A 14,327-nucleotide genomic window follows, 5' to 3' on the forward strand; every position below is an offset into this window, starting at 1 on the left:
AGGTGTATGGGGTATATGAGGTGGGGAGCAGTGGGATATATTAGGAGGGGGCAGTGAGGTGTATGGGGTATATGAGGTGGGGGGCAGTGGTTGTATGGGGTATATGAAGTGGGGGGCAGTGAGGTGTATGGGGTATATGAGGTGGGGGGCAGTGGTTGTATGGGGTATATGAAGTGGGGGGCAGTGAGGTGTATGGGGTATATGAGGTGGGGGCAGTGAAGTGTATGGGGTACAGAGGTGGGGTGTATGGGGTATATGAGGCGAATGGCAGTGAGGTATATAGGGTATATGAGGCGGGTGGTAGTGGGGTATATAGGGTATATGAGGCGGGTGGTAGTGGGGTATATAGGGTATATGAGGCGGGTGGTAGTTGGTTATATAGGGTATATGAGGCGGGTGGTAGTGGGGTATATAGGGTATACGAGGAGGGTGGCAGTGGGGTATATAGGGGATACGAGGCGGGTGGTAGTTGGTTATATAGGGTATATGAGGCGGGTGGTAGTGGGGTGTATGAAGGAGATGGCAGTAAGATGTATGGGGCGTATGAGGCAGGTGGTAATGGGAGGGGGAGAGGGTGGTAGTCAGGTGTATGGGGTATATGAGTTGGGGCCACAGTGTGATGTATGGGGTGTATGAGGCGGGGGAGCGGCAGTGGTCAGTATGGGGTGTATGAGGGGGGTGGTAGTCAGGTTTTTGGGTATATGAGGCGGGGGAGCGGCAGTGGTCAGTATGGGGTGTATGAGGGGGTGGTAGTCAGGTTTTTGGGTATATGAGGCGGGGGAGCGGCAGTGGTCAGTATGGGGTGTATGAGGGGGGTGGTAGTCAGGTTTTTGGGTATATGAGGCGGGGGAGCGGCAGTGGTCAGTATGGGGTGTATGAGGGGGTGGTAGTCAGGTGTATGGGGTATATGAGGCGGGGGAGCGGCAGTGTGAGATAGGGGTATATGAGGAAAGGTGGGGGGTAACTAGAGCTTCCCCTGTAAATATTTCTATTGGCTGGACAGGATTTACGTCACCGGCAGCTGATGGATTGTCCCCAATACCTGAACATGTTTTCCATTATATGAGGGGGAGGGGGGGGGGTTTGACGCTAGTGACATAAACCGGGGGGACAGGCGCATTTTGCAGATGAGACGTAAACGCATTACAGTTAAGCAGATGACGCACGAGGACGCAGGACGACCCCCGGAGCAGAACTCTCTGAACCAGTAAAGCCCCCAGCGCCGCCCTCACTGCCCAGTTTACCAACATATTATTGCCTCGTGTTATCCGAATAGACAGAAAGGACAGAAACGTTTTCTATATCACAGAGAAGCACAGTCGGGTTGTATGTTGGGCTGAATGTAAAGACAAGGCAGATCCGAGCCCGGTGGAGGATGAGCTGTAATTCTTATTATATTGCAGAGAGAAGAAGTTCCCCAACAGTCAAAGTGTTTGTCCCTGAAGAAGAAGGTTAGACCTTAGAAACCTGCTTCCAAAATTCGGATAAAAAAAAAATGATCGGGGGGAGGGGCGGCCAAAGTCCAGGCCTTGGGCCTAACATTAGAGGCGTTGCCTTTTTTCTCTATTTTCTCTATTTATATGAAAATAATCCATGCGTCATGCTAAATACAGATTTACCTTACAAGAACGGCGCTCGTCTCTGGAAAAAACAAAATAATATAAAAGTAAATAAAGCCCCAGAACTTGTATCTTGTCATGTGATCCATGCACCTGTGTGAGGACTGCGGCGGTCGCCTGATTCTACGCACTTCGTGGCAGCTGAATACTAGCGGCAGGTTCCGTAGCGGTTCCGGCTTTATTTTCGTGGTTGACGGGTCATCGGCCTTGGCGGCTTCCGCCTCACTCTGGCAGTCGTCTGTTTGTGGATTTTACTTTCCTTTACCCAGGAGTCAACGGGTTAATTCAGAGAAGATACATTGTAGTCACCGTGTACAATACCGATTGGCAACACTGTAGGATTCTGTGTGGGTCGGACCTATGGCACGATAGTCTTGGCGTCCCGCGAGCAGCGACAAAGTCGTTACCGAATCTGCACCGCCAGAGGAAGAGAAAGGAATCCGGAGAACAGCGCCCCCCGTCCTGAACCCCATCGGGTGGGAGCACCAGTTTCCATCATAGGGTTGCGTTATAGTGACCGCCGCTTTGGTTGGCGACTGTGACCGTAAAAATTTTGGCTTCTGAACAAAACAAAAAAAATTCTCTCTTTTTTTTCCCGGTAAATTAAAAGCATTGTGAGTTCTATGGCTTCAATATCCTTTACAAAATAAAACACTAGAAGGGCCCCCCCACCCCCAAAAATAAAACAAAAAAAGGGAAAAAGAAAAATGGTTGATATTGCCACAAAATAGTTAAAATTCACCTGACGTGCGGAGGAAACGTTCATAGTAAATCGTCTCTAGTTTTTCGTCGTCTCTTTGTCTTTCTGCTCTTTCTGACCTTTCGCCGTCCGATTGGTGATGTTATTCAAACAAGACCGGATCCCCGCCAAGTGCAGGAGCGACCCGGCCGCCTCCTTCATCTCCTCGTCGTCGCTCTCTGGCGGTTTTTCCGTGCGTCTCTTTTTCAGCGGCAGGGCATCGCTGGGGATCCGCCGCACTTTCAGCAGGTGCTGCTTCTTCTTGTGTTGGGAGGAGTAGCCGCTGTCCGCCAGGAAATCCTTCGGCTCCTTTTTGATGGGTTTCTTGTCGTCCTCCTCCGTCTCGCTGAAGCTCTCGTGGCTCTGGAAGCTGATGTCGCAGCCGTCCCGGCAGACTTTGGCGGTGAACTCGTAATGGTCGTCGGCGGAGGAGGACGAGACGGAGTCACTGGCAGGGGAGGAGCTTCTCTTGATGGCAGATTTGGCGCTGCTGTAGTTGTGGTCCTCTTTGGGGTCGCTGCTGACTACGGGAGAGTCACACGAAGGCTCGCTCTCTGTCCTCATCCGACCAATCCCATTCCTGGAGAGAACAAAGCGACAAAGGTCAACAGAGGAGAACAGAGCAGTGATGTCATACAGGGGGCGGGGCTGTGATCACGTCATTAAATCAGTGATGTCATACAGGGGGCGGGGCTGTGATCACATGTCATTATATTACTTTTATATATCAGTGATGTCATACATGGGGCAGGGCTGTGATCACATGTCATTGCATTACTATTATATCAGTGATGTCATACAGGGGGCGGGGCTGTGATCACGTCATTATATCAGTGATGTCATACAGAGGGCGGGGCTGTGATCACATGTCATTATATCAGTGATGTCATACAGGGGGCGGGGCTGTGATCACATGTCATTATATTATATCAGTGATGTCATACATGGGGCGGGGCTGTGATCACATGTCATTATATCAGTGATGTCATACAGGGGGCGGGGCTGTGATTACGTCATTATATCAGTGATGTCATACAGAGGGCGGGGCTGTGATCACAAGTCATTATATCAGTGATGTCATACAGGGGGCGGGGCTGTGACCACATGTCATTATATCAGTGATGTCATACAGGGGGCGGGGCTGTGATCACATGTCATTATATCAGTGATGTCATACAGGGGGCGGGGCTGTGATCACATGTCATTATATCAGTGATGTCATACAGGGGGCGGGGCTGTGATCACATGTCATTATATTACTATTATATCAGTGATGTCATACAGGAGGCGGGACTATGATCACATGTCATTATATTATATCAGTGATGTCATACAGGGGGCAGGGCTGTGATCACATGTCATTATATTATATCAGTGATGTCATACAGGAGGCGGGGCTGTGATCACATGTCATTATATTACTATTATATTATATCAGTGATGTCATACTGGGGGCGGGGCTATGATCACATGTCATTATATTACTGGGTTCCTGTAGTATACAGTGTGTGGATTTAGGGCTACATCATGAGACTATGCACAGAATTTGAGAGTTTGAAGTCTGTAACCATGGAAACACATAGAAATGCACAGGAGCTGTTTGCACAATACGGTACAAAATTTTATAGTATAAATTTCAGTTTTTGTGTGGTGGCCCAGTACGGGATGGTTTTGCCCCATACTTTCCTGTCCGGTAGGGTCCCCAGGGCCCCCTGTAGTTGTTTCCCCATTTGTACATATGTTTAGTATTATAAGATGTGTTATACCTTTAATAAAATGTACCATGTGATATGTCATGTGATTGTTACCCAGGAGGTACCAGTGATCAGGTGATCCTAGGGGTGACCTATGGGCTCCCCGCTCGTCTCCCCATATAAGCCCTGGGTGGAGGCCTCAAGCCCAGTTTGCAGCCACAGTCAAGTACTAATAAGCTAAACCTGCAATAATTGTCAGTCACAGTCAAGTCGTCTGTCTAGTCAACGTGGCTGCACTGAAATACCCAGTCCTACTACAAGTCCCAGCAAGGCCTCTGTGTCACTGGTCACCTCCGTGGGCCCTGGCTGTACTGCATAGACTTTCCCATCTGTCTACCCTCAGTAAAGCTACTGTTGTCCGTAACTTGGTGTCGAAGTCTTTATTGCCCCTTGTGCCTAGCCCAGGATCCAGCGGTATACCTTCAGGTGGTTATAGGCTAAACCACGCCCTGGCGTCACGAATACAAGGAGTTAAGGCCATCTGCCCCTAGAGTAACAACATCTGCCCTCCTCACACCCCGCTACCACATTTGTATTTCCGATGTGTGGCAGCGACTGCGCCCTCCCCCGTCTTACGTTATTCCGCATCTTCCTACAAATGAGTTTCCTGCGCTGAGAATTTATTTGATCCTCCGGAGTCCATTAGACAGAATGATATCGCAATAAACGCGGCCGCCGGCCTTATAAATATTCCATGCGCTGCTATTTATTTTGTAGCCATCGGGCAAATTCTAAGCTTTCAGATCGGATTTATTAAAAGACAAAAACAAAAAAAATGTCCCCCCAAAAAATTCTATTAACCCCTTCAGTGACAGGACGCCATCACACCCGCACGCATCGATTTCTGACGTTTTCTTCCACTGGACTTCTCCAAGCTCGCCTATATCTTACAGCTGAAGGTTTGTTACAATGTATCAGTGTAGATACCAGATTTGTGTTTACTCTACAGAGAATTATCTTCACTGACACATTGTAGCAAACCTCCAGCTGTGTGAAGGATTACAGGGGTACTCCGGTGGAAAACACTTTCTTTTAAATCAACTGGTGCCAGAAAGTTAAACAGATTTGTAAATGACTTCTATTAAAAAAATCTTAATCCTTCCAGTACTTATTAGCAGCTGTATGCTACAAATTCTTTTCTTTTTGAATTTATTTTTTGTCTTGTCCACAGTGCTCTCTGCTGACACCTGATGCCAGTATCAGGAACTGTCCAGAGCAGGAGAAAATCCTCATAGCAAACCTATGCTACTCTGGACAGTTCCTGACATGGACAGAGGTGTCAGCAGAGAGCACTGTGGACAAGACACAAAAGAAATTCAAAAAGAAAAGAATTTCTTCTGTAGCATACAGCTGCTAAAAAGTACTGGAAGGGTAAAGATTTTTTAATAGAAGTAATTTACAAATCTGTTTAACTTTCTGGCATCAGTTAATACATTTTTCCACCGGAGTACCCCTTTAAGTCAAGGCTTTTTTTTGTTTTTTTTTTGCAAAACGTTTAATTCGATTTAGGCGCCGGCCCTTTAAGCTCGTCCTCATTTCACAGCTCTACAGTTATGGAAGGACATTTTTTCCACGTTGATCGACAGAAAATTAGCGCTGGATCTATTCCTTCCTCTCTCTGCGGAAAAAAATACGAAACTTGAGAAATTTCCGGCTGACGGAGGCAACAACGATTATCTGTAGGAACGGAATATTTATAACGTCGCCAGATACGGAAAAAAAGGGCGTCCAGCAAACGTCCGTAAATTCTGTATTCCGGGGAGACTCCTGTGTTACCAGACCTGGGCATCAGAATGGCGCTGTCTCCCCCCGGGGCACTTACCTTACAGCGGCCGCCATGCTTCCGATAGGGTTGATTGGTAAAGGTCTGACGCCCTGGAAGATCCCTCGGCTGAGGACGCGGGCTCCGTTCTGTATGACTCCAGGGGGCACTGTGGAGGCAGAAGAAGAGTGGAGTCAGAGAGGAAGAACCAGGAGGCTCTGGATGAACATCACCATAACAGTAAAAATCAGCAGGCTTCAAACTGTGGACCTCCAAATGTTTCAAAACTACAACTCCCAGCATGCCCGGACAGCCGTTGGCTGTCCGGGCATGCTAGGAGATGTAGTTTTGAAACATCTGGGGGTCCACAGTTTGGAGACCACTAGTACAAATTAATGACCTGGGCCACACTGAGACCCATTGTAGCGCCACCTACAGGCCTAAATCTGATAAGACACCTGTACAGAGGCGTTACAATGTATCACTGAGGTTACAACGTTCCCACATTATACCTGGAAGGTCCTCATTAACCCTTCCCTGCTGGGATATACCACACCCGTCCTGTTATCAGGCACAATCCCAGCACATCGACCGATTCTCTTTTATGGTAAGGTAACCCCTATCATTCCCCAATATGAATCGGTTCAATGAGAGGGCACTGGGGCTGCTCTGTGTCATTCTGCAGCATGAATGCCTCCTTCCTCCCCCACCCCTCCCTGTTTTGGTTGCCCTGTATTTCAATCAGTCAAAGCAGGGAAGGGTGGGGGAGGGAGGAGGCATGCATGCTGTGGCTCAGCTCCGCCTCCTTGACACTTGAGCTCTCAGGATGACACAAAGCTGACTGATCCCCTTTAAATTTGTCTCCACTGACTGTGCAGTCGATTGCTCCCTGTTATCAGCCACTACTGAATGAGAAGAGGCTAATAGTAAAGTCCTTCATTAGAATGAGTGACAGGAAGTACAGGACAGTATCTGCCCCTTATGATTACTTCCTGGATCACTGACCACACTGGAGGGGGAACTGGAGGGGGTAATGGAGGGAGAACTGGAGGGGATATGGAGGGGGAACTGGAGGGGGTAATGGAGGGAGAACTGGAGGGGATATGGAGGGGGAACTGGAGGGGGAACTGGAGGGGGAACTGGAGGGGATATGGAGGGGGAACTGGAGGGGGTAATGGAGGGGGTAATGGAGGGGGAACTGGAGGGGGAACTGGAGGGGGAACTGGAGGGGGTAATGGAGGGGGAACTGGAGGGGGAACTGGAGGGGGAACTGGAGGGGGAACTGGAGGGGATATGGAGGGGGAACTGGAGGGGGTAATGGAGGGAGAACTGGAGGGGATATGGAGGGGGAACTGGAGGGGGAACTGGAGGGGGAACTGGAGGGGGAACTGGAGGGGATATGGAGGGGGAACTGGAGGGGGTAATGGAGGGGGAACTGGAGGGGGAACTGGAGGGGGAACTGGAGGGGGTAATGGAGGGGGAACTGGAGGGGGAACTGGAGGGGGAACTGGAGGGGGAACTGGAGGGGATATGGAGGGGGAACTGGAGGGGGTAATGGAGGGGGAACTGGAGGGGGTAATGGAGGGGGAACTGGAGGGGGTAATGGAGGGGGTAATGGAGGGGGAACTGGAGGGGGTAATGGAGGGGGAACTGGAGGGGATATGGAGGGCGAACTGGAGGGGATATGGAGGGGGAACTGGAGGGGGTAATGGAGGGAGAACTGGAGGGGATATGGAGGGGGAACTGGAGGGGGAACTGGAGGGGATATGGAGGGGGAACTGGAGGGGATATGGAGGGGGAACTGGAGGGGGTAATGGAGGGAGAACTGGAGGGGATATGGAGGGGGAACTGGAGGGGGAACTGGAGGGGGTAATGGAGGGAGAACTGGAGGGGATATGGAGGGGGAACTGGAGGGGGTAATGGAGGGGGAACTGGAGGGGGTAATGGAGGGGGAACTGGAGGGGATATGGAGGGGGAACTGGAGGGGGAACTGGAGGGGGTAATGGAGGGGGTAATGGAGGGGGTAATGGAGGGGGAACTGGAGGGGGAACTGGAGGGGGTAATGGAGGGGGAACTGGAGGGGGTAATGGAGGGGGAACTGGAGGGGGTAATGGAGGGGGAACTGGAGGGGGTAATGGAGGGGGAACTGGAGGGGATATGGAGGGGGAACTGGAGGGGGAACTGGAGGGGGAACTGGAGGGGGTAATGGAGGGGGAACTGGAGGGGGAACTGGAGGGGGAACTGGAGGGGGTAATGGAGGGGGAACTGGAGGGGATATGGAGGGGGAACTGGAGGGGGAACTGGAGGGGGAACTGGAGGGGGTAATGGAGGGGGTAATGGAGGGGGAACTGGAGGGGGAACTGGAGGGGGAACTGGAGGGGGTAATGGAGGGGGTAATGGAGGGGGAACTGGAGGGGTAATGGAGGGGGAACTGGAGGGGGTAATGGAGGGGGAACTGGAGGGGGAACTGGAGGGGGTACTGGAGGGGGTAATGGAGGGGGAACTGGAGGGGGTAATGGAGGGGGAACTGGAGGGGGGTACTGGAGGGGGAACTGGAGGGGGGGTACTGGAGGGGGAACTGGAGGGGGTAATGGAGGAGGAACTGGAGGGGGTAATGGAGGGGGTACTGGAGGGGGTACTGGAGGGGGAACTGGAGGGGGTACTGGAGGGGGAACTGGAGGGGGTACTGGAGGGGGTACTGGAGGGGGAAATGGCCCTTTAAGCCTAAAAGAAGCAGCAGATTCGAAAAAAAACAGGTAAGAGCAGATAATGTACAGGTACTGATCAGGACACTTTCCATCTCCCTCATTCTTTACCTCCTGTTCTCGGGGGCCCCAGTCTTTACCCTCCTGTTCTCGGGGGCCCCAGTCTTTACCCTCCTGTTCTCTGGGCCCCAGTCTTTACACTCCTGTTCTTGGGCCCCCAGTCTTTACTCTCCTGTTCTCGGGGGCCCCAGTCTTTACCCTCCTGTTCTCTGGGCCCCAGTCTTTACACTCCTGTTCTCGGGCCCCCAGTCTTTACTCTCCTGTTCTCGGGCCCCCAGTCTTTACCCTCCTGTTCTCGGGCCCCCAGTCTTTACCCTCCTGTTCTCGGGCCCCCAGTCTCTACCCTTTCCGCTGTTTAGGCTCCACACGAGCGGCTGATCATAATATTAAATACATTTTTGACACATTTCACTGGAGCGACATCTGTTGGTGAATAAATTACTGGCAGCGGATTAAAATTTCTTACAACGTTTAAAGTGGGTGGAGCCAAGTTATTATCGGATTTACCGGCTGGTGGAGGGGGGGGGGGGGGTCTCACCGACTGCAACTAATTCATATCAAATATCATATCAAAATTATTGAGAGAAAAGAAAAAAAAAACACACAAAGTAGAAAGAGCGACACCCGGTGAGAACGGGATCGGGGTGGGCACAGGGGCTGCTGGGATATCGTGAGGACCACTGCACCCAGCACCCAGTGTGAAAAATCCACAATCCCAGACGCTAAAATGAGATTTACATCGGACACCATGTTTGTTTCATCACTGTAAATAAAACATTCTATAAACTTCCGTTTGCCATTTTCGGACCTCTGCTTTCTGTCAGTGACTGGAAACATTCTTGTGCACCTATAGCAGTGCTCCCCAAAGTGCAACAAAACAACAACTCCCATCATACCTTGCATAAAAGCACATGTACATTCCGCCCCCTCTGGCTTTCCAGCTGTTGCTAAACTACAACTCCCATCATGCACTGCCAATTGCATAATGGGAGTTGTAGTTTTGCAACAGCTGGAGAGCCCTGCTCTAGACACTGACCGCCCATCCCAACAATCCTACTCACAGCTGAGGGTTTGTTTCCAGTCGGTGGCGTGTGTTTGGCGGTCATGTGTAAGTGCCGCGGTCAGCTGACTGTACGGGATATTTATAGAAAGATCAATGTCTAATTATCCTGAATGGGAGAAGGAGCCGCGATTTACACATCACCCGTCATCTCTGCTACATTTACCCCATAATAGGAACACTGCAACCTGTCAGAGCGATCAATACCCTGCAGAAAGCTGCACCAAATCCTGCAGGGGGCGCTATAACTACAGTCATGGCCGTAAATGTTGGCGCCCCTGAAGTTTTCTAGAAAATGAAGTATTTCTCACAGGGAAGGATTGCAGTGACACAGGTTTTGCTATACACATGTTTATTCCCTTTGTGTGTATATATATATATAGATCTCCTCTCCTCTGTATATATATATATAGATCTCCTCTCCTCTGTATATATATATATATATATATAGATCTCCTCTCCTCTGTATATATATATATATAGATCTCCTCTCCTCTGTATATATATATTGCAGTAACACAGGTTTTGCTATACACATGTTTATTCCCTTTGTGTATGTATATATATATATATATAGATCTTCTCTCCTCTGTATATATATATATATAGATCTCCTCTCCTCTGTATATATATATATATAGATCTCCTCTCCTCTGTATATATATATATAGATCTTCTCTCCTCTGTATATATATATATAGATCTCCTCTCCTCTGTATATATATAGATCTCCTCTCCTCTGTATATATATATATATAGATCTCCTCTCCTCTGTGTATATATATATATATATATATATAGATCTCCTCTCCTCTGTATATATATATATATATATATATATATATATATATATATATATATATTGCAGTAACACAGGTTTTGCTATACACACGTTTATTCCCTTTGTGTGTATTGGAACTAAACCAAAAAAGGAGGAAAAAAAGCTAATTGGACAAAATGTCACCAAACTCCAAAAATGGTCTGGACACAATTATTGGCCCCTTTCATAATTGTGGAAACATGAGATTGTTTCAAGCATGTGATGTTCCTTTATACTCACCTGGGGCAAGTAACAGGTGTGGGCAATATAAAAATCACACATGAAAGCAGACTAAAAAGGAGAGAAGTTCACTTAGTCTTTGCACTGTGTCCGTGTGTGTCACACTAAGCATGGACAACAGAAAGAGGAGAAGAGAACTGTCTGAGGACTTGGGAACCAAAATTGTGGAAAAATATCAACAATCTCCAGGTTACAAGTAAATCTTCAGAGATCTAGATTTGCCTTTGTCCACAGTGCGCAACATTATCAAGAAGTTTACACCCCATGGCCCTGTAGATAATCTCCCTGGGCGTGGACGGAAGAGAAAAATTTATGAAAGGTGTCACCGCAGGATAGTCCGGATGGTGGATAAGCAGCCCCAAACAAGTTCCAAAGATATTCAAGCTGTCCTGCAGGCTCAGGGAGCATCAGTGTCAGCGCGAACTATCCGTCCACATTTAAATGAAATGAAACGCTATGGAGGAGACCCAGGAGGACCCCACTATGGAGGAGACCCAGGAGGACCCCACTATGGAGGAGACAAAGGAGGACCCCACTATGGAGGAGACCCAGGAGGACCCCACTATGGAGGAGACCCAGGAGGACCCCACTATGGAGGAGACCCAGGAGGACCCCACTATGGAGGAGACCCAGGAGGACCCCACTATGGAGGAGACCCAGGAGGACCCCACTATGGAGGAGACCCAGGAGGACCCCACTATGGAGGAGACCCAGGAGGACCCCACTATAGAGGAGACCCAGGAGGACCCCACTATGGAGGAGACCCAGGAGGACCCCACTATGGAGGAGACCCAGGAGGACCCCACTATGGAGGAGACCCTGGAGGACCCCACTATGGAGGAGACCCTGGAGGACCCCACTATGGAGGAGACCCTGGAGGACCCCACTATGGAGGAGACCTAGGAGGACCACACTATGGAGGAGACCCAGGAGGACCCCACTATGGAGGAGACCCAGGAGGACCCCACTATGGAGGAGACCCAGGAGGACCCCACTATGGAGGAGACCAAGGAGAACCCCACTATGGAGGAGACCCAGGAGGACCCCACTATGGAGGAGACCCAGGAGGACCCCACTATGGAGGAGACCAAGGAGAACCCCACTATGGAGGAGACCCAGGAGGACCCCACTATGGAGGAGACCCAGGAGGACCCCACTGCTGACACAGAGACATAAAAAGCAAGACTACATTTTGCCAAAATGAACTTGAGTAACCAAAATCCTTCTGGGAAAATGTCTTGTGAACAGATGAGACCAGGATAGATCTTTTTGGTAAAGCAAATCATTCTACTGTTTACCGAAAACGGAATGAGGTCTACAAAGAAAAGAACACAGTACCTACAGTGACATATGGGGGAGGTCAGTGATGTTTTGGGTTGTTTTGCTGCCTCTGGCACTGGGGGCCTTGAATGTGTACAAGACATCATGAAATCTGAGGATTACCAATGGATTTTGGGTCGCACTGTACAGCCCAGTGTCAGAAAGCTGGGTTTGTGTCCGAGATCTTGGGTCTTACAGCAGGACAATGACCCCAAACATACGTCATAAAGCCCCCAGAAATGGACGACAACAAAGCGCTGGAGAGTTCTGAAGTGTCAGCAATGAGTCCAGATCTAAATCCCATTGATCACCTGTGGAGAGATCTTATAATTACTGTTGGGAAAAGGCGCCGCCCAATAAGAGACCGGGGAGCAGATTGTAAAGGAAGAGTGGTCCAACATTCCGGCTGAGAGGTGTAAGAAGCTTATTGATGGTTATAGGAAGAGTGGTCCAACATTCCGGCTGAGAGGTGTAAGAAGCTTATTGATGGTTATAGGAAGAGTGGTCCAACATTCCGGCCTGAGAGGTGTAAGAAGCTTATTGATGGTTATAGGAAGAGTGGTCCAACATTCCGGCTGAGAGGTGTAAGAAGCTTATTGATGGTTATAGGAAGAGTGGTCCAACATTCCGGCTGAGAGGTGTAAGAAGCATTATTGATGCTTATAGGAAGAGTGGTCCAACATTCCGTCTGAGAGGTGTAAGTAGATTATTGATGGTTATAGGAAGAGTGGTCCAACATTCCGGCTGAGAGGTGTAAGAAGCTTGTTGATGCTTATAGAAAGAGTGGTCCAACATTCCGGCTGAGAGGTGTAAGAAGCTTATTGATGCTTATAGGAAGAGTGGTCCAACATTCCGGCTGAGAGGTGTAAGAAGCTTATTGATGGTTATAGGAAAAGTGGTCCAACATTCCGGCTGAGAGGTGTAAGAAGCTTATTGATGGTTATAGGAAGAGTGGTCCAACATCCGGCTGAGAGGTGTAAGAAGCTTATTGATGGTTATAGGAAGAGTGGTCCAACATTCCGGCTGAGAGGTGTAAGAATCTTATTGATGGTTAAAGGAAGACACTGATTTCAGTTATTTTTTCAAAAGGGTGAGCAACCAAATATTAAGTTAAGGGTGACAATAATTTTGTCCAGACCATTTTTGAGTTTGGTGACATTATGTCCAATTTGCTTTTTTTCCTCCTTTTTTGGTTTAGTTCCAATACACACAAAGGGAATAAACATGTGTATAGCAAAAACCTGTGTTACTGCAATCCTTTCCTGTGAGGAATACTTCATTATATAGAAACATTTCAGGGGTGCCAACATTTACGTCCATGACTGTATCTGTATGCACATATATCAATGAGAATACAGCCTATCCATCACTAGAGATCAGCGGTGACATCACTGAGAATACAGCCTATCCATCACTAGAGATCAGCGGGTGACATCACTGAGAATACAGCCTATCCATTCACTATAGATCAGCGGTGACATCACTCAGAATACAGCCTATCCATCACTAGAGATAAGCGGTGACATCACTGAGAATACAGCCTATCCATCACTAGGGATCAGCGGTGACATCACTTGAGAATACAGACTATCCATACACTAGAGATCAGCAGTGACATCACTGAGAATACAGCCTATCCATCACTAGAGATCAGCGGTGACATCACTGAGAATACATCCTATCCATCACTAGAGATCAGCGGTGACATCACTGAGAATACAGCCTATCCATCACTAGAGATCAGCGGTGACATCACTGAGAATACAGTCCTATCCATCACTAGAGATCAGCAGTGACATCACTGAGAATACAGCCTATCCATCACTAGAGATCAGCGGTGACATCACTGAGAATACAGCCTATCCATCACTAGAGATCAGCGGTGACATCACTGAGAATACAGCCTATCCATCACTAGAGATCAGCGGTGACATCACTGAGAATACAGCCTATCCATCACTAGAGATCAGCGGTGACATCACTGAGAATACAGCCTATCCATCACTAGAGATCAGCGGTGACATCACTGAGTATACAGTCTATCCATCACTAGAGATCAGCGGTGACATCACTGAGAATACAGCCTATCCATCACTAGAGATCAGCGGTGACATCACTGAGAATACAGCCTATCCATCACTAGAGATCAGCGGTGACCTCACTGAGAATACATCCTATCAATCACTAGAGATCAGCGGTGACATCACTGAGAATACAGTCTATCCATCACTAGAGATCAGCGGTGACA

General features: G+C 48.8%; 1 protein-coding gene across 7 annotated transcripts in view; it reads right to left on the reverse strand.

Annotated features, from left to right (window-relative positions):
* Positions 1 to 688: 688 nt before the first annotated feature.
* The window catches only part of FOXN3 (forkhead box N3), a 177,361-nt gene continuing 163,722 nt past the window's right edge, over positions 689 to 14,327 (reverse strand). For 3 of the 7 annotated variants that reach the window (XM_056546144.1, XM_056546142.1, XM_056546143.1), the window contains exons 5-6: positions 5,935 to 6,043; positions 833 to 2,938 (exon numbers count right to left, since the gene is read on the reverse strand). In XM_056546144.1, coding sequence (XP_056402119.1) covers positions 2,398 to 2,938; positions 5,935 to 6,043 — 650 coding nt within the window. In that variant the 3' untranslated portion in view covers positions 833 to 2,397. Of the gene's footprint in view, positions 2,939 to 5,934; positions 6,044 to 13,040; positions 13,047 to 14,327 lie in introns of all 7 variants that reach the window. The other 4 variants (XM_056546141.1, XM_056546140.1, XM_056546139.1 and 1 more) reach the window with 2 other exon arrangements.

The sequence above is a fragment of the Hyla sarda genome, chromosome 11 (assembly GCF_029499605.1).
Source record: "Hyla sarda isolate aHylSar1 chromosome 11, aHylSar1.hap1, whole genome shotgun sequence".
In the NCBI taxonomy this organism is placed as follows: Eukaryota; Metazoa; Chordata; class Amphibia; order Anura; family Hylidae; genus Hyla; species Hyla sarda.